This window comes from Panthera pardus, unplaced genomic scaffold, assembly GCF_024362965.1.
Source record: "Panthera pardus isolate Hobbes unplaced genomic scaffold, ASM2436296v1 HiC_scaffold_21, whole genome shotgun sequence".
NCBI classification, from domain to species: domain Eukaryota; kingdom Metazoa; phylum Chordata; class Mammalia; order Carnivora; family Felidae; genus Panthera; species Panthera pardus.
This window is the reverse complement of record NW_026526777.1, coordinates 3,160,923-3,188,725: the sequence shown is the minus strand read 5'-3', so window position 1 is coordinate 3,188,725 and position 27,803 is coordinate 3,160,923. Positions and strand designations below refer to the sequence as shown.

General features: G+C 55.1%; 2 protein-coding genes across 2 annotated transcripts; one reads left to right on the top strand and one right to left on the bottom strand.

Moving 5' to 3' along the window:
* Positions 1-143: 143 nt before the first annotated feature.
* LOC109260380 (antigen-presenting glycoprotein CD1d-like) lies at positions 144-4,298 on the bottom strand. Its single transcript, XM_053908889.1, has 5 exons — positions 3,960-4,298; positions 3,190-3,468; positions 2,436-2,714; positions 1,622-1,709; positions 144-1,511 (listed from the first exon to the last, which is right to left on the bottom strand). The coding sequence occupies exons 1-5, from the start codon at positions 4,189-4,191 to the stop codon at positions 1,490-1,492; spliced, it is 900 nt and encodes a 299-aa protein (XP_053764864.1). The 5' UTR covers positions 4,192-4,298; the 3' UTR covers positions 144-1,489.
* Positions 4,299-15,597: 11,299 nt separating this feature from the next.
* On the top strand, positions 15,598-23,483 carry SMIM42 (small integral membrane protein 42). The gene has a single exon (XM_053908891.1). The coding sequence runs from the start codon at positions 22,726-22,728 to the stop codon at positions 22,936-22,938; it is 213 nt and encodes a 70-aa protein (XP_053764866.1). The 5' UTR covers positions 15,598-22,725; the 3' UTR covers positions 22,939-23,483.
* The last annotated feature ends 4,320 nt before the right edge of the window (positions 23,484-27,803 follow it).

The window sequence follows — 27,803 nt, the reverse complement described above, 5'->3', positions numbered from 1 at the left end:
TTCCGTCTGACACAGGAGGAAACTGAGTCTGAGGCCAGAACCCTGGTCTCCCGACCCAGGGCATCGGCTGGTTCACCTCATTGCCTCTTCGAGTCCTGTGCCAAACTCCCCTTCCAGGAAGCCCTTCCTGACTAACCCCAGGCCACTTGGCATTTCTGAGGAATTTGTAGCCCAGCGTTACCCAAAGCCTGAGCACAGCAGCTCTCTAACTTTCACTGAACATCAGAATCATCTGAGGGCTTGTTAAAACACAGCTTCCGGGGTTGGGAGAGCACCCCCATTTCTCATTCTGTAGGTCTAGGGTGAGGTCTAGAATAACGTGCAAGTTCCCAGTGGTGCCCAGGTCGCCGGTCAGGAGACCACAACTGGGAACCACGGCTTCAGGAGAAAGAGCTAAACCCACATCCTGGCTCAACCAGAGAGTTCAGCACACAAGACGCCAAATCTTCATTTTCTCAGGCAAAGACTCTCCAGCAACAGTGTTGTGCCACTTCCTCTGGACGCTCAAAGGTCAGACCCAGGAACAGGGCAGCCAGCTGGGCGGTGATCAGTGCAGCTCACACCTGCTCAGTGGGTTCACCCCTTCCCGAGCACCGTCGCATCTAACGGCCGTAAGCAGAAGAGCCTATTTGGGGAGACACCCTCGCGACCCTCTTCCAACGTGAAAAAAGCAACTGGCCCCTTGAGACAAATATCCCTACCCAGAGTAACTTTTTATCTACGCAACACACATCCACACTGGCTTCTCCTTCATAAGCCAGTTGCGGCAAACAAAAGCTTGGCAAACTTCTGCTTTTTCCATGAGCTCACTTTATTTTAAAGGGAAAACATCCCCCTTTATAAATCCAAATTCACATACGAGACCACGCCCTAAAACTACCAATACGACATTCAGGACAAACTTCTTTCCAGAAGAGACACAAACGAGGAGCCCCCCACATTGCCAGCAACCAGCAGAGACGTATCTGGGGTGTCCCGAATACCTTGTAACAGTTTGAGCGCACATTTGAACATCAGGGATGCTCACACACAAAAATCCCCTTTCAAGAAAAGTGCCCTTTTCTTGAAAAGTGTGGGCTATAGCCAAGCGCAGGGTCTTCATCCATTCCTTCATTCCTTCATTCATTTTCTGGTCGGTCTTCCTTTATCCTTGACAAGAAGAAGCTGGACCAAGCACTTCCTGATTCACTCCCGATTCCACCGTGCAAACAACCAACGGGCACCCACTCCCTCCCGCCCCGGCCCGCATCCGCTTGTGCCTGGAAGTCCACACTTCTATTTTTGTAGAACCACTTGGGCTTAGGAACTTGCAGTACAGTGGAAAAGAACTTAAATCTTCTTAGATGAATTGTCGAAAGGATGTGATGAGAGCAGCCTTGTGACAACTGCCTGCTTCTTCAGGGCACCTCTCTTTCACCCTCAGCGGCTGAGCTGCCGTCCTGGGAACTTGGGGTCCTGAGTCCCAGGCCAACAGGTGCGGTAAGCACAGTCACAGGATGTTTTGATAGGAGCTGCGAGAGCATAGGAAGGGAGAGCACATTAAGGAAAAGGGGAGAGGGGCTGGAGGAGGGAAGAAACGGGCAGAGGCTGAGGGAAGGAGGGGTCGGGAAGGGGAACCTACCAGCGCCTCTTGAGGGTTAAGTATACAACACACCCAGTGATCACAAGGGACACCAGCACGGCCACGGCGATCAGCCCCGTGGGGGACCCTGCGTGGAGAACACAGGCTGTCAGCACAGGACCCCTCTCTATCCCAAGGCCCGCGGTCTAAGCCCGTGTGAAGGTGCCAGGTGGCCCACACAGGTGCCCATTTCCCTTCCTCTGTAGTCTGGAGACCCCATGTCATCTCAGGGACTGGGCGCCCTGACCCCTTCGCTCCAGCACACGGCGGGACGGCACACGGGGGAAGGGCAACCGCTCTGTAGCCGGGACCTCAGTCTAGATCCAGTCTTCCACCTCCCACCATGAGACAGTGAACCTGACCCAGCTCAGTCTCCACATCTTCAACTATAAAATTACAAGAAGGGCACCCGTTTCAAAGGAGCCGGGGACAAGTGGACACCACGCTGTGCACAGTCAGGAAGCTCTCAGGACCTGCCGCTCCCTTGTGCCCCCCCCCCCCCCCGCCCCCGGCGGTCTCCTGGGGATGACTCCTCTGAGATTCTTTATTTACCACCTACTTCTGGACCTGCAGGTGTTTGGTCTCTCTTTCTTCCTGTAGGTGGAACATTGGTCTCAATCCTTTTTGAGTTCCGACTTTGTTCCCCTCCTTCCTATATCTGGAATCCCCTCCTTCCAACCCTCCTGGTGGGCGGGGGCTCATCTTGGAAACTCCTCTATCCTTGTGTGTGTCCAAATCCACCCCCGGCCAGTGCCTCCCTCTATGCCTGAGGACCCTCTTCTCCGGGCCCTGTGGGGTACCAGACCTTTTTCACCCCAGTGGAGGACCATGTCCCGGCCTCCTAGACTGCTGTGTCTCACTCGGCAAGACAGGCCGGCCGCCTCCCCGGCCGCCACGTCCAGGGTCACCCGAAGATACCACGTCTCGTCAGCGTGGGGCAGGACGTCGCCGCGCCGGGTGCCCGGCTGCTCCTGCTCACCCCGCATCCACGTCACCCACACTGGCTTTGGGTAGAAGCCGGACACGTGGCACACAAGGAGCAGACGGCCAGGACCGGGACTGGAGCCACTGGACAGCCAGGCCTCGGGCTTCACTGTGTCCAACAAAGAAACGGGAGTGGGGGGGGGGGGGTCTCAAGGCAGGAACTCCACATCCCACGTTTCCACCTCTGGAGGTGAAGTCGGTCATGACCTATCCATTCGTGTTGTCTTCTCCAGGAAAGCCGCTGGACCCGACCCCCTCCCCCGTCTCAGGCTCCCATGAGGGCCCTGCATTCGGCTGTCACACGGGTCCCACTGCCTTAATTGTTCACACTGCCTTCTCCCCCTCCCCTCAGGTAGATTGCCTGTTTGACCCTCAGTGTTTATTTAATTCGGATCGCGGAACCCAAAGGGTGCTCAGAGAAGGTCTGTGGGATGAATAAATACCCTCGCACCCTCTCCCCACCTTCCTGAGCCTCCCCACTCCCACCCCCACCCCGAGGATGATCTAAGGGCTGTGAGCTCCGGGAAGGAAAACCCAGGTGGAGCTCTGGAGAGGAGGGCAGGGAGGAGAGGGGGCGGGCTCACCTTGCTTCTCCAGCTCCGACTTCCCTGCCTCCAGGATGTCCCTGACAAACAGGGGGCAGGTATCATTGAGGAGCAACTGTATTGTTTTCCGGGTCCCCTGGTCCTCGTTGAGCTTCCTGGAGACCCTGTCTGCCCAGACGGGGGCACTTGGGGTGGGCACCCAAGAGGTGCCTTGGAAGCGGAGGATCTCCTGTCCTTGGAAGGCCCCGTGGAAGAAGCTTTGCGAGGTGTTCCCGGGGAGAACCTCACAGCCAGCGGACACTTGGATCTCAAAGGGATCTGGGAAGACGCGGAGAAGGAGGGCCGAAGTGGGGGAGGCGTGCGGGGTCTCTCGGGGGACCCGGAGTCTGGGGCAGCGCGCGCAGCGTGAGGGTCAGAGGCAGGGAGCGCGCAGGATCCTGGGAACCCGGACCGGGAGGTGCAAGCGGGGAGTCCCAGGGGTAGGGGGGGGACGCCGGGCCCGGGGTAGGGGGTACGGGGGCACGCCGTGCCGGGGTGGGGGGGTGGGGGGGGTAAGGGGGACGCCGGGCCCCGGGGATAGGGGGTACGGGGACACGCCGTGCGGGGGGGGGGGGGGGGAGTGGGGTAAGGGGGACGCCGGGCGGGGGGAGGAGGCCGGAGGGGGGGGAGGGAGTGAGGGGGGGGGGGACGCCGGGCCCCGGAGATAGGGGATAAGGGGGACGCCGGGCGGGGGGGGGGCGTGGAGGGGGCGACGCCGGCCCGGGGCGGGGGGCGGGGGGCCGGCCCCGGGGGGCCGCCGTCCAGCTCACAGTCGAAGTGCAGCATTTTGACGAGCTCCTGCATGTCGCGGGTGAAGCCCTTGCGGTACACGCGTAACCGGCGCTGCATGTCGTCCCACTGCCGCTGGCCCCACGAGCCCCGGGCCCAGGGCTTGAGGAAGCGCACGGTGTCCGAGGCGCCGCTCCAGCGGTAGGCGCGCAGCCCCCCGACCAGCGCCAGGCCGTCGGAGCGCGCCCAGCTGCTGTTGGCGAAGGCCGACATCTGCAGGCACCGCAGCTCGGCGGCGCCGGGGGAGCCGCCGGGGCAGCGCGCGGGCAGCCAGAGCCAGCAAACCAACAGCAGCCACCCGCCGGGGCGGCGGAAGGGCGACCGCCCCCCGCGCGCGGGGCCCCGGGACCCGCGGTCTCCGGCGCCCCGCGCGCGCGCCGCCCCGCGCGCCCCCAGGGCTTCCACGGATCCGGGGGAAGCCCCCAGGGCAGCAAAAGGCCACGGCCGCCTGTGGGCGCCGTGGACTCCGGACTTCCCTGTCGGCCCCGGGGCCCGCCCCGCGTCCCGCCCACCTCCGATTGCCCCTCCTCTCGCATCTCCCCACCCCTTCCCCCCCTAACCCTGCCCCCTGGCCGCCTCCCCCTACCCCCCCCCCCCGCCCCCGCCCCTTTCCCTGGCTCCCTGATCTCTGATCCCCCGCCCTCCCCCATCCTCCCTCCTCCAGTCTCTGATTCCCCAGCCCCCCCGTCCTGTCCCCCAGTCCCTGATCACCCTTTCCCTATTCCCCATCCTCCCCCATCTCTGACCCCCCCACCCCCATCCTCCCCCTCCAGTCTCTGATCCCCCCACGCCCCCATCTCTGACTCCCTCCGCCCCCATCCTCCCCCTCCAGTCTCTGATCCCCCCATGCCCCCATCTCTGACTCCCCCCGCCCCCATCCTCCCCCCTCCAGTCTCTGATCCTCCCTCCTCTATCCTCCCCCTCCCATCTCTGATTCCCCTCCCCCATCCTCCCTCCTGCAGTCTCTGACCCTTCCATGCCCCCATCCTCCCCGCTCCAGTCTCTGATCCCCCCTCCCCCATCTCTGATCCCCCCTCCCCCATCTCTGATCCCCCCTCCCCCATCCTTCCCCCTCCAGTCTCTGACCCCCCCATCTCTGATTCCCCTCCCCCATCCTCCTCCCTCCCCCACCGCCCCTCCCCTCCTCCAATCTCTGATCAATATCCAGAGTCTTCTACCTCAGTGTCCTTAGTCCCTCTTTCCTCCATCCATGTCCTTGCTCTCCTCCTCCCCTCACCCAGGCCTTCTAGGTGCACCTCTCCGCAGGCGTCCTCTCGGGGGCCCCCACTGCCTATACACTCTCTCCTCCAGCTCTCACTCATGCTCTCCCTAGACACGCCTCTGTGTTCAGAAAGAGACCACATTAAGATGTGCACCTGCACAGCACGGCACCCAGGGCTCACACTGGCGATGAGCCACCGGGGCAGACGGCAGCGAGGGCAGCCCCTCTCTGGCAGGTCAGAACCTGGACAGCACCCTGACACCTCCTCCCCACACCCCTTCTACCCAAAGGGCAACTCCCTCTCGTAGTTCACCCTGCTGGAAACATCTTCCGAGTGTGTCCCCTTCTCCACATTTCTACCTCCGCCGCCACCCTAACCTTCCGCTGCGTCTCCTGAAATAGGTTTTTTAGGAGAGAGACCACAGAGGTGGGTGGGGCCTACAGGGTGATGCCAAGCCTGACCTGGGTCGCCCTGCTGACCCCCTTCCACCCTACCCTTGCTTGCTCTGCACCTTGGCCTAGCCAGTAGGCCTTCAGTTCTCCCACGTGCAACGCTTCTTCTTGCCCAAAGTCTTTGCACAGAGTTCCCTCTGCTTAGAGAGCTCTAGGCCCTCTCTTGCCCCCATCCGCTTCTGATGCCTAGTAATTTCTACTCAGATCTCAGCTCAAAGGTCACTTTCTCAAGGGGTCTTCCCAGACCTCCCTGACCGTGTGAGCAAAGGCAGCCTTCCTGGGCCACCAGCTTTGTCCCCCTCCCCTCCCTGCACGCAGCAGCTGGTGATTACAATGGGTGTGCTCTCTGTCCCAGCCCTCTCCAGTCCCCTGCCCTGCTGACCGCCGCGAGCGCCCTGGGGAGAGGGGGCTGCATCTGGGAGGTGGCCTCAGCCTGCTCAGTGGAGCCCCAGAATAGTTTGAGACCACACAGAAAAATTATTCTTGCTACAAGTAAGGGGCTAGTGATTAAATTAAGATATGAAATTGCCCAAGTGGGGGGGGGGGGGGGGCGGGGCAGGCGTAGAAAGAAAAACAGTTTACGAGTCACTGCACAGAGTCTCTCTTGGTCTCCTCCAAATGTCCAGCCTCCTGTAAAACCTGAACCCTTGTTTAGTCCGTCTCTTCCCTCATCCCTCCGTTCTGCTCCCACCCTCTGCCCAGATGGAAATGCACCTGTGATGTTCCAGGGGCTCCAAGCTCTGCCCCGGGGGAGGGGGGGCATAAAAATGGGGTTTATTGGAACAAAATGGGGCTTACACCGCGACTACTCTAGCAGAACTCTGGCCCTGACCCTTTGGTCGGTTTCTCTTTCACCCACAGCCAACACCCACCGCAGGAGACAACGTGTCAACCAAAGTTCACACCAGCCAGGGAAACAAGCTTGAGGAAGTGAGAAGGTAGCTGGGTCACCGCTAGTGTCTGCTGAGCAGTTCCCTGCCCAGGACCACGAGAGGCTCTTGACATTTATCTTTCTCTTTTGCTTCTCACAACAGCCTGATCAGGTACCTGCCCTCATTGCCCAGAGTCACAGAGGAGGAAACCAGGACGCGGGGATGTGCGCGAACCTCCTCGAGGCTACACAGCCCTGAGTGTGAAAGACTCGCCAGATTTCAAAAGCTTCAACATGCAGAAGGCAGGATGGCACATTAATAATTTTTAAAATACCGATTGCGTGCTAAAACGTCCATATCTGGGGTATGTAGGGCTGAATATATTGCAGGCAATTGTACCTGGCTCTTTCCACCTCTTTTAACATGACTACCCGGCACTTTTCAGCCACATATGTGGTTTCCATTCTGTTGTTAGCAGTGACGTTCTGGGCTAATTTACAGGCTTGGGGTTACTCCCCCTGTGCACAGCCTCGCTCAACCCCCCGGCCCGACACAGGGTACCGCTTGCTTCCTTGCGGTCCGCCTTCTGTCCTGCGACCCACGTTTAGGCACCGCTGACCCTGCCACGCGCCGAGCAGCGCCAGGCCCAGAAGACATGGCCGTGGTGACAGCGGGGCGCGTGGTGACGCTCGGCCTACCCAAGCTCTCCTCCGTGAATCCCACCTGCTGTTCTCTAAGAATCGGGCGAGGGGAAAGTTGCTCAAAAGATTTGCTCGGTTGTCAGCTATTACAGACACTTTGTTCCTCCTCCGTTGCTGGAAGGAAGCTGAGCTATCCCAACCTGAGTGGCAGGGCCCGGGCTCTGGACGGATTGGTGACTGCAGGGCGCCCACCGACAGTGAAGCTTCTTGTCCTCCCGCTTCTAAGTAATTTGGCCTTAAAACTACCCGGGGTATTGTCTGTCGGGGAATTGCCCTCGGCAGGCCCCCTGGGAAAAGAACCATTAGGGAAGAAAATGAGGTTCCGCAAGAAATCGTGCGGCCTTACGTTTAGCCCTCGCCATCCCCTATGGAAACTCCTGTACTTACGGGAAGGATAGCCTCGTGCCTTTGCCAGCAAAGAGGGCCTGTAAAGGAGAGACATAGGGATTTGAAAGTCCCACTCCGGCGCTAAGGAGTGTATCTCTGGGCACAGGTGACTTCAGCCCCTAGGCCCACCTGGCCCCCGGAGGCATTCCAGATGATGACTGAACCTAGTCGCTTAAGCTACAGAATGGTTCATTGGTTCCTAGGTGCATTGTCTCTCTGAGAACGTATGGGGCATGGTTTCTAAGGGCTTTTCGGCCCCTTCCTGGCACCTCGGACCGAGGCAGACACGTTGTTCTTCTGGCCTCATGTGGTTAGGAGGTCATGTCCCTGTAACTGTTCCCCTTGAGGTGCTGAGAAACGGAGGGCCTCTCACGAGAACAGCAAAGCAAATGCTTTCTGGATTATAGATAAACGCAGATGCATAATGGGATAATGTAAGAAATTAATCTATAATCAAAGGGTATGCGGGAAAATTAGGGGAAAACGTCCATGTTATTTCTTAAAGGTTGTTTACGCATAGGACCATTTTCAAAATTAGGTAATGTTAGAAAAACATAGATGACATATGCTACAAGGAAATCACTAGCAAATAAAATGCCACAATAAATCGGCCAGGTCAACACACTGCGGTTGTCTGCGTGCATTTTTATTTTTTGTTTTTATTTTGGTTTTTTATTTTAGTTTTTTATTTTCTAGTTTTTTATTTTAGTTTTATTTTCACCGACGCCGTTCTTCCTTCGGGAACCCCTGGTTGCTGGAGCTGGTCTCCGGCAGTCTTGTAGCTTTTATTTTTTAGTTTATCATTAAAAATATATTGAAAATCGGGGCGCCTGGGTGGCTCAGCCGGTTAAGCATCCGATCTTGGCTCAGGTCATGATCTCAGGGTTTGTGAGTTCAAGCCCTGCACCGGGCTCTCTTGCTACCAGCGCAGAGCCTGCTTCGGACCCTCTGTCCCCCTCTCTCTGCCTCTGCCCCGCTTCCTCTCTCTCTCTCTCTCAAATAAACAAACATAGGAAAAAATCTTTATTATTTAAAATAGCTGTGCAGATTAAATTTTTATACACGTGCAGATAAAACTATGGGAAGGGGAAAGCTCTAAAATGTTCGCAGGGCTGTCTCTGAATAAAGACAGAAACAGGTGACCTGTGTTCTGTTTCGGTTTTATGATCTTCTGAAATGTGTACAGTGCATGTGTGTTGTTATCCTAATGCAACACGGGAGGGAGGAAAACTTCCATTCCTTCTCCAACAGCCAAGCCCGCTGAAGCACAGGAAGCAAAGTCTGTCTCCCGTGCCTCTGCAGAGAAGGGAGTGTGGGTTTTCTCTGAGTTCTGCTAACCCGAGACCATGATGTAACAAGCTGCTGCCTGATTCTCTAGAAGCATCGCGAGGAGGCCCGTCTGCAGAGGCCAGAAGAGGTGGCCCGGGAGCCTTGGGATGGCAACAGACATTCTGCAGAGGAGGTGGGGAGGGTTTCCCCGGTGGGACTGCCCGTAGCAAGGACGCCATGAGGTCACAGAGCCCAGAAGGTACGTCCCTTCCTCTTGAGGCACCAGCCACCCCACCCCAGCAGACACATGCATGACCAGACCAAAGAAAATGGGGCATTCGAGGAAAAGCAGAGCCCCCACAGGCACCTGAGGACCAACACGGCCTCCTGTTCTGCCCCAAACACGCCTCCCTTGCCTTGATGACTCTGTGCGGTCAAGCTGCTTGCGAGTGAATCGCCACTGGGTGCCTCTGAGGAGTCGGGGTCCTCTGCATACGGAAGGGCGGCAGGAGACAGCGGTGGGAGCGGCCATCACTCCGCAGACGCCTCCTGCCGTGTCCACATGCCCATCCCAGCAGGCCTTCCCTAGGACGAGGAACTGGGGGGACACGCCAGACATTCCCGTCACTCCGCCCCACCCCCAGACCTTGGCCCGGAGAGCGGGAGGGGAGGAGCAGTCCTAAGAAAGGCCCCGGTTCTCTCATCTGCTCTGTCATTTAGAGCTGGAGACTCGGGACACGTTGCTTGTTTCAGCTGTGGTCGACCGGGCCTAAAGGAGGAGGGTCAGGACCACCTTCCGAAGAGGCAACCTTGCACAATCCAGGAATGCTCCCTAGTGCAGGACCAGGCGAAGTGGGCCTCCGAGGTCCTGTCGACCTCTCCCGCAGCCCTGTCCTCTGGACTCCCTTATGACACTAAAATCCGCCCCCCTCCCCCCCCCCCCCGAGTACTCCTCTTCATCAGAAGGAGAAAGGCCTAACTTAGGACAGGCACCCTCCTGACGGGCAGTTCTCTCCAAACACACACGCCCCTCCCTCCCCTCTCAAGGCTTGCTGGGACAATCCTAATTATGCTCTTGAACCTCACCAGCCTTCTTCTGCAGGTCTGAAACGCACATGTGGCCCAGGGGAAAATCTCGAGGGGCCTAGAAAGAACGCTTGCGTCTAAAAAAAGATAAAATGAATCGATTTGCAACAAGAAGCATTTCGACTTTGTAAGACGTCTTTACAAATAAAGCTGGACAAGCAGCATCTCTCTTTTTAGGTAAACGGTTCCTCCCCTGCTTGCTTCTCCTTCCGCTATCCAGTTTCTTTTCCCAACAGTGGTGTTCTCCACGAGGGTTTCTGAAATCCCTTGTGAAGATACGGTGTGCAGCCCCAGGGAGTTCCCACCCTGAGGGCGGCTCCGGACTTACTCGCACGGACGGAAAGAGCTCGGGGGGACTTCGGCATCCAGCCAATCCACGCCTTTCATTTTTCAAGTGAAAATGACATGCATCGAGGGTAACTGCTTCGTGATAAAGACGCTGAGTCCCAGAGCAGTTTTTTTTTTTTAATTTTTAAATTCTTTTTGTAAATGTTTATTGATTTTTGAGAGAGACAGAGACAGAGACAGAGAGAGCAGGGGAGGAGCAGAGAGAGAGGGAGACAGAGAATCCGAAGCAGGCTCTACGTGGTCAGCGCCAAGCCCAACGCGGGGCTCACACTCAGGAAGAGTGAGATCATGACCTGAGCCGAACTCGGACACTGAGCCGCCCAGGCGCCCCTCCAGACCAGCCTAGACACGAGTGTGAGAAGGGTAAAGACTGGCAAAAATAGAAGCCGTGGCAGAGAGCATGGTTTCGCAAGGCATCAGGCAGGTCAACGTGGGACAGTGTGGGGCACGCCTGGCTCCGGGCACCTACACCTGTCGGGGAGGACACGCCAGAATTAAGGGGACAGGAAACGAGCGGAGAGCAAAGACGAGCTTTTCCAGCGCCCTCCTGAATTGGGCTCTGCACAACTACAGCGTCAGGATGTGCGGGAAGTGGCACGACTTCCCGACGTTACATATGACCAACTGGAAACACAGCCCCCAAACTGAAGAGAGAGGGACTCTTCTCAAACCTCCCTTCTTCGGAAGGCCGTGACTCAATGCTGACGGCTCTGACCAAAGCTGCCTGCCTTTCAACGCCGGCAACAGGCAAGAAACGATTCCCCCGGGGAAATTCCATCTTCCAGTCATAGCGACTCAAGACCCACAGAGTCCTAACCTTCCCTTCAATGAAATAAATGTAAAAGTGGAAGAAAAACATATAGGCATTTCTCACCGACCGTGATACCAGAAGCAGCCATCCACGTGCAGCTCGCTCCCACGCGGCCAGTGGCGGGCAGGCTGGGCGTGACGCGGGGACGTGCGCCACCGTTCCAGGGTGACAACAGTGCGGCGGAAGGCATGGTCAGAGCTATGGACAAACGAAAATGGGGAAGAGGACGCAGGTTTACGAGGGACGAGAGGAGGTGCGGTTCCTGTTCACTGAGCTCTTCCTTCAGCGAGTGTCTATCGAGCACCGAACATACCCCAGGCACGAGGAACACCACGGTGTTGAGGACACGGTCCGTGCCTTCGTGGAGCCTCCATCTGGGGGCATACACAGACACCCGAAGCTGCAAACATAAGTGGGACGAACAAGCCAGAGGAGAGGCCTGTGGGCTGTTGGACTCAGGAGAGGCTTCCCAGAGTAATGATGACCAAGGTGGATGTCAAGGTGAAAGGCATTACGGACAAATCCCCTGTCTCCTTGGCCAATGTCTTACTTACTTTCATCTATGGCCGAGAGGACAGAGGAGCTGACCAAGGAGCCGGGTAAGAGAACCAGAGGCCAAGACAGGCAGAGGCCAGAGGGAGAGCTGAACCCTGAGAGCCACAGGGGTGATGTCTGGGTCACGCACGGAGGCTGAGTGACAAACAGTGGAAAGGGGATGTGGGGAGCAGACACAGTCAGAGGGACAGCCGTGGCCGACCAGCTTCTTCAGCTCAAACAACTGCCACCCCCCGTCCACTGTTTTCCCTGGTAAACCAGCCGACATCTGCGGGTCAGGAGCAATTACCCCCTCGATGGCCGAAGCATTTTCTCTCTTCGGTATTTTGTTGGCTGCTTCTGTCAGGTTGCCTTGTCCCTAAAAGATGGTGGGAAAATGTGTGTCTTCCTTCTGACACACAAGGAGACCTGACACTCGAACGCAAAGTGTCCCTGTCGTCACCTGGACGGGCTTCTCCAGTGCTGAATGAGGGTAGAGCTGTGGCCAAAGTTTTTCCCAAACTCAGTACATTTACCAGCTTTTTACTAATGAGAACCCTGGCGCCGGATGGAATGAAGGTGTGGAAGCAGCTTTGCCACACCGGACACGTATTTGGGATTTTTTGCCTCACGCGGATTCTCTCGAGGCACAGAAAGGACGGCAGGCCGACCCAGGCTCATCCCCAACTCGGTCCTGCAGACTCGCTCCCCTGCGTGCATCTTACGGGAAGTGGCTGACACACCTCCCCCCGGCGAGATGCCTTCTCTGTCTTTCACTGGCTTCCTCCTGCCCCACTTTTTCCAGCGTGGGTGCCGTAGGGCCCGCACGGACCTTTCTTACGGTGCTTCGGTTCGCTCCGGTTCCCGGGAGACGCGCTCTGCCACCAGGGCTGAGCAAGAACAGAGGGGTGACAGGCCTCACACACGGGTTATTTTTATGAGAATCCAACGTTTCTCTTCTCAAGAATTTAAACCAAGGAAGAAAACCGAAATGAGGTCTCGTCAACCTTCCATCATCCATCATCACTGACGCTCTTGATTGCTAGCTTTCAGCAATCGCTACCCACGGGTTTTTTTGTTTGTTTGTTTTTTGTTTTTAATTTTTTTTAATCTTTATTTTTGAGAGAGAGATAGAATGTGAGCAGGGAGGGGCAGAGGGAGAGAGAGACACAGAATTCGCAGCAGGCTCCAGGCTCCAAGCTGTCGGCACAGAGCCTGACGTGGGGCTCGAACTCACAAACTGTGAGATCATGACCTGAGCCGAAGTCAGAGCCTCCACCGACTGAGCCACCCAGGCGCCCCAACTACGTGCGGTTTTTAAGGGAAGCTCAGTACTTCCTTTCATGCATCATTTCACACTTTGAGGGACACAGGAGCATTTTTCAGAAGCTCTCTGAAAAAAACAAGCGATGTCCAAAAGCGAGGCTGAAATGAGACTTTACCGGGAGATCGAATGACACCTTTCAGACTTCTGAGATCTCTTGGTCTGACAGTCGTATCTGAGACAAAAGTACGGTTAGCGTACCGCGTTAGAGTTTACATAGTACGAATCAAAACAAGACCACGTTAGGTTTAAGATCACAATGTCATACATGCTGCTCAAATTCGGTTGTTCTCGTGATTTTTTAAGCTGGAAATGTACAAAAGCAAGTTTAAATATTTGAAAGTTCAATCTCTTGCTGTCTTATGTTGCTTGACATAGTCATCTCTTCATTCCCACTGCAGCCACCTGACCCTCATTAGACACACGCTATGCGCTGGTAACTATCCACTGAAGCAAGACTGGGCTTGGGACATACCCTTCGCACGCATTCATTCTCTCAGATACGGACACACTCGCCCGTCACTCCCTCGCGTCAGCCTGCTGCTGGTAAGAACATGAGTCAGTGGTCCCGGACCTGCATGAACAACAGAAGGGCAGGGAACACGGAAACATCTGCAGAGAGAACCACACCGAGGGCACGACATGGTGGCCAGAGGCTGGGGACACAAAGATGAGTAAAATTAGGTCCTTTTACTGAGGAGGAGACAGGCTCAGTGAGTCGTATGACATACAACGAGTGGCAGAACTAGAATTCAGCCCCAGGCCCGGCCGACTCAAGACCTGTGCTCGGAAGCACCATCAAGAGAGCCCTGCGCATGACCACCTGCAAAGGACCTACGGCCTAACAGGCAGAGCCAGAAGGAACGGGCCCAGGAAGGAAACCGTCTGTCACGGGCAGGAGAGGAGGGCCGTTAAAAGCTTCTTGGAAGACATGCTCCTCCAGCTGACTTGTGAAAAACCGGCAACTGTGGGAAGGCCAACAGGTTGGGAACGCACTCTCGTGCTGCTTACTTCCTAGTTTGGGAAACAGACAAGAAGCAAGAAAACGACTTTTTTTAAGTAGTGGGAAATTAAGGACACAGGCATAGAGTGATGAGGGCGCCAGTTTAGGTAAGGGTGTTGGAGAAGGCCTCTCTGTCGAGGTGACTATTCGAGTACGGCCCTGAACAAAGTCATGTGAAGAAAAAAGAGAGTATTCTAGGGAGCGTGTGCGTAGCATGTTCACAAAACAGCAGTGAAGTCAGGGGACCCAGAGCAGAGTGACCACAGGAAGAGAGCAGGAGGTGAGATCCCAGCCGGAACAGGATCAAATCATGCAGGGGCTTGGAGAGGACCACAGTGTGGTCAAAGACGAAGTTTCGTCTCTTTGCGGTGGGCGCAAGGCATGAAAGGAAGCTGTATGACTCATGAACAACCTCAGAGGTAAGTCTACCGCCCACATGTATTGCGAAGCATTCAACTGAATAATCATAGTTATGAAAGTACTTATTCTTTGGGAATCCCCCATCGCTCGCTCTCTCTCTCTCTCTCTCTCTCTCACACACACACACACACACACACACACACACACACACACGCTGCATTGCCTCTAGTAAGCCAATTTAATATAGGTTGGAAAAAAAGATTTCTCAACAGTGCAAAAACATGTTTTGAAAAGGCAATTCTGTTCCAGCCTAGTCAAACCACTAAGGCATGATTTAAACAACAACAACAACGCCCCGGGGGCGCTACAGGGGTGGCTCATTCAGTTAGGCAACCGACCCTTGATTCGGGCTCAGGTCATGATCTCAGTTTGAGTCCCACACCGGGCTATGCACTGACAGTGAGGAGCCTGCTTGGGATTCTCTCTCTCTCTCTCCCTCTCTCTCTGCGCCTCCCATGCTCTCCCTCTCTCTCCCTGTCTCTCTCTCTCTCTCTCTCTCTCTCTCTCTCTCTCTCTCTCTCTCAAAAATAAATAAAAAATAAACCTTAAAAAATAAAAATAAAAACAAGGCTAAGGCATATCCTCCCATTCATGCAGGGCTCTACTTGACATCCCAGATCAATGGGTCCCTCCTGACTACTGTTTCCGTGAGATTAACTTCCAATTCAAACCTCCGATTCCTCCCGTTACTAAACAAGCAGCAGTGTATTGGGGGGGGGGGGGGGGCGCGGCACTCCATGATTCTGGGGCGCTAAGCACGAAAGACCGGCAAGGGATTCCCGTACAAGAAGTGCTTAAATGCTCAGGGCCAGCGCAGTCCTGGGATGAGAAAGTCCGCAGGCATTTCGCACAGAAGAACGAGGCCAGGCATGGAGCACCCTGTTAGCAAATCCCCCCCGAACACGGCTGTCCCCGCAACACTTTCTGGTGTCAAAGTGACAAGGACAGCAAGATACAAAAGAGACAGCTTGGCTCAGGACAAGGAGAGAAGGCAGCGTGGGAGTGGGGAGAAGAGCACGGAACAGAGGGAGCTGCGAAGAGGCAACATACTTGGGAATGAGCAGAGGAACGCACGGAATGTCGGAATGTCGGGGAGACACTGACGCCTCCCGCCCTTTCCGGGAGGTCTGTGTGCCCCCCCCCCCCCCCCCCGCTGGGCCTGGGGGGTCTGGGGCTGGCGCTCCCCGGCACTGAGTGCGCAGAGCCCCTCTCACAGCCAGCGCGACAATCTGCGGAGGTGCGAGGAGACAAGGTTTGCTTTCTCTTCTCTCTGAGCGAGGGTGACCGTCTATGGCCAAGGATGGCCCATCGGACTCACGAAGCAAAGACGCTGCAGAGAGACGGAACCAGAGCCTCATCAGAAGGGAACAAAACGAAGCGCGCTGCAAGGCTGCTCAACGGGGAGGCTCGGATCCGCCCGCGCTCACGACCCGGGCCGCGGGACCCTCCCCCGGAGCCCCTGGCCCGCAGTGAGGCGCAGTGCCCACGGGAGACGGTCCTCTCGAGACGATGGGGCAGGGCTCCGGGGGCTGGGTGCGAGGAGGACGGCCAAGAAAGAACTTCAGGCTGATCGGGGCCAGCCTGGAAGACAGGGGTCTGCGGGTGACAGGGGCTGACGGAGAGGGTGGGACCAAGCGGAGGCCCTTGCACGAAAAGGCAAGAGCGAGGCGCCACCGAAAGAGAAGCAGCAGGACCACGCCGCAGCCCCGCCGCCGCTACTCCACACCCGGTCCTCCGGTGCAAACGGCTTATCTGCGCCAGGTCTGCCCCAGAGGCTTCAAACTTTCGTCTCCAAAAGCCTACCGCCGCCCTCTGAACTACAACACCCAACATGCTCCACTCGCAGGACGAACGACCCAGCCCCTTCCGCCCCCCGCTAGCCAATGGGCTTCGCCAATTTCCTCTGCCCCGGGAGAGAGGGCGCTTTCTGCCCCGTGAGCCGCTCGGTTTGACCCCCAGGCGTTCCAAAAGTGCGGTACTGAAACGAAACCAAAGGCATAGGACCCAGAGCTAAAGGCGGAGTCTTCGTCGGCGTGGATTCCACTACGGAACATGGGCCGTTTGGGCGGACGGACAGTGCCACGCCACGATTTTTGGGTTCCCTCCCCGCTTCTTCCGGAGCGGGCCTTCGTCCTGTGGCACAGGCGCACTCCACCTCTTGGGGGCGGGTCTCGGGACCTCTTGGTGCGGGCCTCGGACCTCCCGCACATGCGCACTTTGCACCTTCTGCAGGCGGGTCCTCCGAGCTGAGAGGCACGTGCGCGCTTCCCTGCCTTCCCCGGGAAGCAAGTTGAGACACGACCCCTCTGCTTGTTCCCGGTGCTGTTCTGCAGGTATTGTATTTGGGGCAATGCTGTCCTTTTTTTAATTCATTGTTTTTTCTCGTGTTGAACTTCAAGACGCAGCAATGAAATGTTCTTAAAAGAGCCCTAAAGCAGGGGTTGCAATCTGGCCTGTGTAACAGAGCAGCGGTGGGGTTGGCAGTCACCTGAAGGTCCGGCCCTGGGCCGGTGGTCTCTGAGGCTGGGAGGGAACGAGGCTCCGCCCGCCTTCTCGTGCTGGGGGTGCTATGGACCCAGGCCTGCCGCCCCCAGCCTCCAGGTCCCTGGGCCACAGGGCCCGAGAAGCGAGCAGGTGGCAGCGTCGGACGCCATGAGTATGATCTGCACGCCGGACGGCGTTGCTGGGGCTGCTGGAAGGAGCGACCAGGAAAGAAAAGACAAGCTTCGTTGGCTCCTTCTTCTCTACCTGCAACTCCTGATAATTCCCCTCCTACGTACCTTCCCATCTGACCACTTTTCTCCATCCCTGCCGCCGTTCACGCCATGTCTTGTTTAAGCGATTTCCCTGTGTCCAGTGTCCCTGTGGGATCATGCTAAAATGCAAATGCGAGCATTAAACATGCCATAGGCTCCCTCACCCCAGCATAAAGTACACACATCTTAAGGCTGGGTGGCCTGGCCACCTCCTGCAGCCGTGCTCCCCCACCCTGTGTCCTAGTCATCCTTAAATACCAACAGGACCTTTAACCCACCAGGCTACGTTTTACCCCAAGGGCTTTTTTCATATAGAAGCAATTTTATGAGCGTCCTGAGCTCTGCTGAACATCATCCTGACTCGGTTTCTACCAGAGTCTCCTACCAACGCTCTGCACTCCCTGCCTGGCTCTGACAGATTCTGCAGCTTTCTGCTCCTGTGGTTACCAGAAGTCCAGCCTAGTTAATCCGCTTTAAAACTTCAGTCTCACACCAGGCCGTACACTCCTTCCTTCCCCCCCACCCTCCGCACCAGCCAGGCTTCCGCTGTGGGACCTGTTTGGGGGGAACTGGCGCACTCTGCGTCCTTCAGTAGGAGGCTCACTAATTTAAAGTACTTGCTGCGTGGGGAGCTGGAGGAAGCATTGGGGAAGGTGCGGGAGGAATGGCCAGGAGTGCTTCTACCAAACTGGGCATGTAATTACCATCCTCTGTCGGTTCTCTGCCTCTCGGGCTAAGGCTGACTGGTCATGGATACCTTCCACTTGGAAGGGGCCCAAATGCCAGCTGTTAAGGGCACAGAGGTTTGTTTTGTGGAAGCTCTCCCCCACTGCACAATCCCAGATGGGGAATCTGCTCCAGCTTAACTGCTTCCCCCAAGCCCCCCCCGGTCCTGCCCTTGGTGGTACAACGAGGCTGTGCTGGCTACCGGTTTTCTCGGGAGGAGAGCAGCGAGGTAGCCTGAGCCCCGCTGATGGCCACACCTGTTCACGTGACTTTCGGAAACCTCACAGATCTGTCTGCACCAGCAGGAACTCGTTCTCGTTGTTTGACTAGAATAGAAGGGAAATTACAGCTCCTGTCACTAGGCTGCAGCCTCTGGATGTGACATCCCTTCCTTCGTCTGTTCAACAAGCCACTATTAACCGACCTGGAAGGGGTGAGGGGATTTAATGCATGTCTGGCTGGGGCCCTTGGCGCAGTGAGGACGGGATGACGGGTGATGGCGTATCCTGTGCTCAAACACCAGGCAGAGTTCTCAGGAGCTAGAGCCTCCTTCCTTCTGTTCTCCCTCCCTGCACCCCCTCAGTGGGGCAGAAAGGACAAATTGCCCCACGGGCCCAGGGGAAATTGCTGCTTGCCCTTCAGAGCCCTGGGGTAAAATTGGATATTGCTCCCAGGACACAATTCCAGACGTCCGGCCCTCCCATAATATACCCCTGCCCTGACTTGTCTGTTCTCTCCTTCAAAATGGGGGCAGGGGCACCTGGGTGGCTCAGTCAGTTAAGCATCCGACTCTTGATTTTGGCTCAGACCCTGATCACACGGTTCATGGGTTCAAGCCATGCGTTGGGTTCCTCGCTGACAGTGTGGAGCCTGCTTGGGATTCTCTGTCTTCCTCTCCGTCTGTCTCTCTCATAATAAATATTTTTTTAATGTTTATTTATTTTTAAGAGACAGAAACAGAGCACGAGCTGGGGAGGGACAGAGAGAGAAGGAGACACAGGATCCAAAGCAGGCTCCAGGCTCCAAGCTGTCAGCACAGAGCCCAACGCGGGGCTCGAACTCATGAGCCGCGAGATCATGACCTGAGCCGAAGTCGGACGCTTAACTGACTGAACCACCTAGGCACCCCTCTCATAAATATTTTTTAAAAATAAAATAAAATGGGGACAGCATTTTTGTCTGAAGAGCCAAGTTCCTGGGTTAACTAAAACATGAACTTACCCAGAACATCACATTCTACTGTTCATCCAACAAATACCTATTGAGCGATATTTATATGCTAGGTTTTTTGGGGGGTGGGGGAACTACAGTAAAGACAATTCCTGCTCTCAAGTCACTTACAGTCTGGGGCGGAGACGTGAAGAAACAGTTTGAGCACCAAGTACTCTGACAGAGACACGCACATGTGGCTTGGAGGAGATACAGGTCGGGATCCCAAGGAAAACAGCCCTGACTCAGCCTTAAGGTAGGAGCTGAGCATGCAGAGAGGCGGGAGGGGAGAGAGGCTTTAAAAAAAAAAAAAGACAGCAATGATGTGATTTAGTGGACTAGGAGAGGAGAGGCCAGAGTCCCAGGCCTTTACTTATTGGGCCAGTGACTGTGTGCCCTTGGTCACCTTCTCCTGCCTGAGCTTCCTGCTCTGTTAGGTGAAGGAAGTGGACAAATAATAACAAGGTTCCTGTGTTCGCTTCCTGGGGCTGCTGTGACAACCGCAAACATGGTGATTGAAACCAACAGAAATTCATTCTGTCACCGACTTGGAGGCTAGATGTCTGAAATGGAGTACTGTGCTCCCCCCGGAGGCTCTGGGGGAGAATCCATTCCATGCTTTTTCCAGCGCTCGGTGGCTGTGGTTGTTCCTCAGCCCGTGGCCTCTCTCTGCTCTGTCTTCACATCTCCTTTCCTCTGCATGTCTGTCTCTCCCAGAACTCCATCCTTCTCTCTCTCAACGGCACACGTGCGATTGTGTTTGGGACCCACTAGGATAACCTAGGAGGATCCCCTCTTCTCTAGATCCTTAATTACGTCTTCTGCGCATATGGTAACGTCCGCACTTTCCAGGGAATTGGCACAGATATCCTGGGGGTGGGGGATCCATTCACAGACCTTTACAAGTTCACAGAGACTGGGGAGAACCACCTTGAGAAAATCTGCACTGCCCTGCATTCTCCTCCCCACTTCCCTCCCTTTTACCCTAGCTCTTATTTAAAATAACCTACATTTGTATACAGTTTTATGGCTTAAAAGGTTATTATGCATTTATAAGCTCATTTCAGTCCCATAAAAACCTATAAATTTTGCATTATCCCTATAATTCCATTGGCAAAGAGTAAATGGAGGTTCATAGAGATTATGTGACCTGACCAAGGTCACGAGTGCTGGAAAGAGTGAGCACTGGGCTCCAATCTGAGTCTTTGGCCACAACTCCTGTGGCTCCTGCCGTCATCACCTGCCTGAATCTTGACGGGGCATCGAGAGGTTCCGAGACCAGGACTGGGAGATGCCCTTGGAGTACATTCAGCTCTCCCTGCTCCTCCTGCTGAGCACAGCTAAAAACACTGGGTGTTTTCTATAAAACCAGCATAAGAAGACCCTGAAAGGTGGGAAGAAGAAGGCAGACTGACTAGGGACCTTGGAGCCCGAGGAGGGACGTGGCAGTGAGTTCCCTGGGTTTTCTTTTGGTTTCCTACATCCTGGACTGGGTGCTGGAAAAGCAACCCAGAAATGCCAATGGGCACAGACAAAATAAAGTCTCAAGAAAAGCCTGCTTGCTTTCTCTAGCTGGAAAAACAAAACTAGGAAAGAGGCAATCCAGCAAGACATAAAAGTTTTGGACAATAATTGCCCTACCCTAGCCAAATACCATGGAAAAAATCATGGCCCCACCTCCACCACATAAGCAAAGACCAAGTGGGGACCCCAGGTCCCACCCTTGCCCAACTGTAATGAGGTACTCCTCCTCACGTCCCACCCCAGGCTGCTAGGGTAGTGTCATAGAAGACACAGTGGGATCCAGAGTGTCATAGAAGACATCCCTGCCCAGAGGTAATGAACTCGCCATCCAAGAGTTACAAGGTGCCCTTCCCTGTCCTGCCAGAGTGTCAGAGGAGGCCAACTGGGGGGATCTAAAATCCCATATCCACCCAGCAGTGAGGACTTACCTCTCTCCAACCCAGGTTTGACAAAGGAGGCCAAGTGGAGAACCCAGACCTTCACCCCACCTGGCATTACTGGGGAGATGCCCCCACCCACAACTGGCATGAAGTCAGAGGAAACTTGCTGAAATAGAAGATGTAAATAAGATCCAGAGTCTCCTAACACCCAAATGTCCAGAATACGATCAAAATCATACATCATACCAAGAACCAGGAAAATCTCAAAGAAAAAAGAAAAGAAGATAATAAGCAGATGCCAACAGCACGATGGTGCAGATATGGGAATTATCTGACAGGGATTTTAAGGAATCATAAAAATGCTTCAACAAGGAATTATGAATACACTTGAAACAAATACAAAGTAGAACATCTCAGTGAAGGGGTGCCAGGGTGGCTCAGTCGGTTAAGGGTTCAGCTCTTGCTTTCAGCTCAGGTCGTGATCTCACAGTTTGTGAGATTGAGCCCCACGTTGGGCTCTGTGTCTGGGCTCAAGCACGGAGCCCACTTGGGCTTCTCTCTCTCTCTCTCTCTCTCTCTCTCTCTCTCTCTCTCTGCCTCTCCACAACTAGGACGTTGAGAGGACTCTCTCAAAATAAATAAACTTAAAAAAAAAAAAAAGAAAATCTCAGTGAAGAAATCAACGATATAAAGGAGAACCAAATAGAAATTCCAGAACTGCAAAATATAATTACCCAAGTAAAAAAACTCCAAGGAAGGGAGGACTCAACCTCAGAATGGAGGGGGACAGAGGAAAGGACCCATGAACTTGAAGATGTAACAGTACAATTGAGCCAAGCTGAACAACAGGAAGTGGGGTAAAAAAAACAAACTTAGGTTTCTGAATCATCATGTCTTGCAGTTGAAGCAAAAAATATAACATTGCTGAATGTGATTTTCAACATATCCAGAGGAAATACTTAAGTTATACTGCAAATGGATAAGGGTGAAGGAACGGAGAGGGAGGTGGTACTTTTTCTACACTTGTCTCCCAACTGGTAAGCAGTGGACACCACTAGGTCTTCATGCTGACAGAGTAATTCTGTATCGTGATTTCAGCGGTGGTTATAAGACTCTGTATGGATGATAAAATGCCATAGAACTATATGTACACATTTGCCCCAATGTCTGTTCACTGGCTTTGATTTTGTGCTATGGTCGTACTCCGTTACATGGCTTCTCTCTCTACTCTCTTTGCAACGTCCTAAGTGTCTGAAATGATTTCAAAACGAAAGGGAAAAAGATAAGGGGATTGAAGGGGCATCTTCACAAGCAATGGGGAACGCTTTCCATTCTAGAGGCCAGGCGTGAAGGGAGGCGTGCTCAGAGGACAGAGGTTTGCAGAATAGAACCTTCAGTTCAGACCCAGCCTCACCCTCAAGTGACATCACAAAGCCTCAGACGCCCCCGCCCACCACCCAGAAGTTTTATCAATTAAGCCATCAGCTCAGGACTATATTTGCACTGGAAGCTGTTGTCCAACCTGGCCAAGCACACATCTCCTCTCCCTGTTCAGTTATGTCCGAGGAAAATGGCGCCATGCAAGCAACAGGGTCTACAGACGTGTGACTGCAGCTCCTCACCCACTCTGAGGATATAACAAAGAGCCGCCTGGTTCTCCTGGTGCGTAGTCATTGGGGGAGTCTGCTCATACCACTTAGCTCAGCCCTCTCAGAGAACCCTATGTCTTCCTCACCACTCCCAGCCTTCCTGTGGGACAAGAGCACACTCACCACCGCCATATCTGACCCTGCTCGCCTAGTAAAGGTTCTCTTCTTCTTTGCACTCCTGATGACCTTAGTCACTCTACTCATCCTGGTCTGGAAGGTAACCAAAGACCGAGGCAACAAGAACAGAGAGCCAGACCCGAGAAAGGAAGATACTCTGCTGGTGTGAAGGTGGACAGTCACTGCCAAGGACTCCATTGAGGGGAAGCCTGGAGGCTCAGGAGGCAGCGTCATCCTGGAGCCAGAACCTGAGGAGGAAGAGCTGCTTTGCGGGGGAGGACCCCCGGGGGGGCCCCCCAGGGCCTCCCCCCTCCTCCACCACCACTTATGTAATTCACACTCATCTTGCTGTTCTCTGGCTCATCCAGGCTGCCAGGTTTGAATGTCTTCTCTCTGTGGATCTTCTAGACTGAAATTATAAATGGCTCTTGATTTCTGCATTAACCGAGGAAAAAACAAACAAACACGTGGAGAATTAAAAATTGATTACAAAGCCCACATCTTCCTTTCTAAATTGGGCATGTGTTGACTCTGGGATATTGAAATTATTGGGAGCTCACAGCATCTCTGACTATATAATGAAGCTATACCAGAAGCTCGGTTCCAGAAGATCCTTGAAATAGAACAGCTCACCTACTCCAAATTCTAGGTAAAATGCTCCCTCCTCTTCACCTAATTCTAAGAATAAAAAGTATTATTGCTCTCAAAAAATGACGGGAAGTACCAAATACTTTTCTTTCTTCTCCCCCATCCTCCCAACTTTATGCGCTGACAAGCTTTAAAAATATCATTTTCTAAAATAATAATTTCATTTTTAAAAATCTTTTCTGGGTTTGGAATGAATTAACTCTCTTTTCAGATGAAATCCAAATTAAAGAGGCAGCATTTTGAAAATCTGTACTCTCACTCAGTTAGGCTTGGGTTACCCAAGGAGCATTTGACCATTTGCCTGGAAGGAATTAGTAATTTTTTGGAGAAAAACCTCTATGCCCAACCCCACCGTTGACTTCCTCCTCGAAGCAGCCTGTCAGGTGTTCCCTTGTCTCCCTCCACATGCGCTTGACTCTGGGGTCGAGAGCCAACAGCCCCTTCCTCAAAAGCTTTCCCCATTGCTTAAAATCATGGGACTATGTGTTCAGCCGTCTCAGAGCACACGCCCCCCCTCCCCCCCCACCCCCCCGCGGTGTCTGGGCTGCACACTGTGCATGTGTCAACCACAGGTCGTCCATGCACTTCCGCTATAACCTGTAGAAATTAAGGAGCTCGGTCACTTGGTGCTGAGGAGAGGTCAGTATTGCTGCCAGACGCAAGGGGGACCCCTCCCCCCGGGGCAGGGAGTGTTCCCACCTGCTTCCTCGACTGTCTGATAGGTGGTGCTTGTCTTGTGGCTGACCGACTTTAGTGGAGACAGATCACAGCTGGCCAGCAATGGGGCTGCAAGTCTCACGGCCAAGGAAGATGTATCCCTCTCTCCTCGGCAGCATGGGGCTCTTCCTCAGAGGCAGGCTAGCGTTCCTCTCCAGCTGGCTACCACGCCCCGTGTCCGTCCAGCACGCCAGCTTGGGAAGTACAGGGTGTGAGGGGGTGTTGCCTTGAGTGTGCATGGTTTCCATGCATCGTTCTGTCGAGAAGGAGCTCCACGAAGGCCTTTGTGCCTCCAAGTTGGCATCAGGGTCCTCAGCACCCCAACACTCTGCAGATGTGTCTCCCCTATCCTGAAAATGCCTGTACTTATCCACCAGATGTTTACTGAGCTCTCGCGAAGAATCAGGCTCGGTCCTGGGTGCTGGGGCTGTGAGAGGAAGGGCCCCCGTTTTCTCTCTCCTTGAGCCCGTCCAGCACCGTGAGAGATAGATGTCCACGAAATGATCGCATGGGTGAATGCTTAATCATATAACAGAAAAGTGCCCTGGAAGAGAATTGGGCTTTCTGGGAGCATGTATGGAGGCGTGTATAGAAGGAGCCTGGCCCGGGCTGGAGATGGTGCGCCTGGGCGCAGGAGCCTGGCTCAAGGGTGGAACAGGTGGAAATTCTGCACATAGGGGTGCAGGCAGGCGGCCCTGCGTTCCAGAGTGAGGTCAGCATGTGCAAAAGCCCATAACCAGAGGGGTTGTTGTGTCAATAGTATAGAAAGATGGGGCCTCGGGAGCACAAAAAGCAAAGGCCAGAATAGAAAACTATGAGCTGGAGACACAGGTGTGAGCGGAGCCCTCACAGCCAAGTGCGTCTATTACAGGCCACTCCTGGGGACCCTAAATTACCCTCCTCCCCAAGCCACTCGCGTACCCCAGATCTGTTTTACTGACAAACCAGCTGGACTGCATTGCAAGCTTATGGCCACCCGATGGCAGCAAAGGGCCACACTAGGCACAGGGACCCTCCCTTCCCCGCTCAGAGCTGGATTGTCTTCCCTAAGGGACTGCCAACCACATTATCCACAATAATGAGAATCTCTTGTCCTCAAGATCTCCTGGCTGGCATTTTCATCATTTTTAAAACATAATGTGTAATGAGCATCAATTATATGCTGACTCTCAACATAACGGTATATCCGTTCTGCCTCCATGCCCTGTGGAAAGGACACTGTCCCTCCTACAGGCAGGAAGATGAGGCTCCGAATCCCAGAGAGGCTGCCACCTGCCCAAGTCTCACAGCAGAGCCAGATTATCGCCCCTCTCCCATGCTTCCCCGGAGCTCCTCGGGGAATAAGACAGCCTCTGCTTGGAGACAGCCCTCCTTCCCTATCAGAAGTTCCTGTCCTAGGTGTCACCAGCACGAGTGTGTGTGGTTCTCTTGTGACTGGGGCGCCCTGCGTCTTCCTCTGCCTCTCCCACCTTCAGAGCAGTCTCTGCTGCTCCAGGCCTGCAGGACCAAGCCAGCAGGTACCGATCACCATAAAGCATCCAGAGGGTAATGGGGACCCGAGGGAGGAGGCAGTGAAGGGGGAACTAAGATGCTGCTCCCTCCTCCAGGGAGCTGCCAGCTCAGATGTGGCTGAGGACCTCCCTTGAAGCGGTAACAACCCTGGGTGATTTCAGAGAAAGGCCAAGCATGGGTGCTAATGGAATGCTGTAGGCTTTCTGAACCCTGAGGGCCCTCTGTGGGCTGGATCAATCAGGGAGGGCTTTCTGAAGCAGGTGACACATTAGGATACCAGACAGGGTTTAGGAATCAGAAGGAAGCACGTGACACGCATGACAAAGGGACAAGGGACAGTGAGCCAGCCACACGATACATGCAGGGGACAGTGGGAAGTCAGGTTGAGAAGAGAGTATCGGCAGTGGTAAAGGCCTTGAATGCCAGACTAGGGTGTTCGATTTCAACCGAGGGACCAAGGAAGGTTCTCCAGGACGGGAGTGACAGGGAAGTCAGCAGTCCGAATCACCTGGCCTAACTCGAGGCACAGGCGAGAGGAGCAAGGAGAGACTGCATAAAAGGCTAGTTGAAATGTCCGCGGAACACTGAACTCTCCAGGTCCTGGTCCTTCTCTGCTTCTGAAAGCAGGTCACAGCAATGGGGACCTTCGTCCCGGCCCCGCCCTGGGCCCCCAGCCCGCCTCGGACCTGCCCCCGGCCCTCTTCCAGCTCACTTCCCGCCCCAGGACCCAGTCCCGCCCGCGGCACTGCCTCCACCACCCCAGCCCTCGGCCCCGCCCCTGGCACTGCCTCCACCCCCGCCCCGCGGCCCTCGGCCCCGCCCCTGGCACTGCCTCCACCCCTGCCCCTCCCCCCCGCCTCGCGGCCCTCGGCCCCGCCCCTGGGCCGGCCCCGCCCCCCGGCCCTGCATCCGTCCCCCACCCTCGGCCCCGCCCCTGGACCGGCCCCACCCCCCGGCCCTGCATCCGTCCCCCACCCTCGGCCCCGCCCCTGAACCGGCCCCACCCCCGGCACGGCCTCCGCCCCCCACCCTCGGCCCCGCCCCTGGACCGGCCCCGCCCCGGCCCTGAGGGCTGGAGGCTGAGTGCCGGCTGAACCCGGTGGTACCACTGGTTCGGGTGGGAGGGGCACCTCTTGTCCTGGAAAGGTGTAGGACTCAGAGCTGTCTTCCCCAGAGGAGGTGGAGCAGAAGGAGGCCCCGCTGGTCTCTCTCCGCTCCTGTAGCTGGCAGTCCCGGCCCAGTGACACGCAGACACCCCTGTGCGGGCCGCGGGCCCGAACGCAGAGCTGCCCAGAGCTGGGTCGGGAGCGGCAGAAGCAGACGGCCTTGGGCCGTGAAGTCCACCCACATGTTACAGAGAAGCCCCTGATGCCCAGAGGGGCCACCCGGGGCGCCAACCTAGCTCCACCAGCTCTCATCGGCTGTGCAGCCAGGGGCACCTTAGTTAAGCCAGTGACTCTCGAAGTACCGCCCTGGGGTTCCTGGGGGCTCCCCAAGGCCCTTTCGGGGAGTCCACGAGGCTGAAATTACTTCCATACAAACATTACGATGTTACTTTCCTTTTACTTTATTTTGAAAGTAATCTCTACTGTCAACGTGGGGCTCGAACTCATGACCCCGAGACCAGGAGCCGCACACTCCACTGAGGGAACCAGCCAGGCGCCCCTTGTTCTCTCCTTTCTCACTACTGTTCTCTCATGAGCGCCCAGGGGAGTGTTTGAGCGGCGGTGTGACCTGAGTCCAGGAGGCCAAGTGTTGAAGAGATTTACAAAACTTGTACCATTGTTCCCTCAGCGTGCTGTTTGTGTTAGCATGTAATAAGTTTATTATTGTTATTTTTTATTCTTTTGAAAGCTTTACATTTATTTAGAGAGAGAGAGAGAGAGCACAAGCAGGGGAGAAGCAGAGAGAGAGGGAGACACAGAATCCGAAACAGGCTCCAGGCTCTGAGCTGTCAGCACAGAGCCCGACGCGGGGCTCGGACTCACCAACCCTGAGATCATGACCTGAGCCGAAGGCGGACGCTTAACCAACTGAGCCACCCAGGGGCTCCAATTATTATTTTTATATGCATTGGTAAGTATTTTTTTTTTTTTGATTGCCGTTTGTAATACAGCAGGTGTGGATACCGAGAACCCCTGTCAGCAAAAGCTCCTT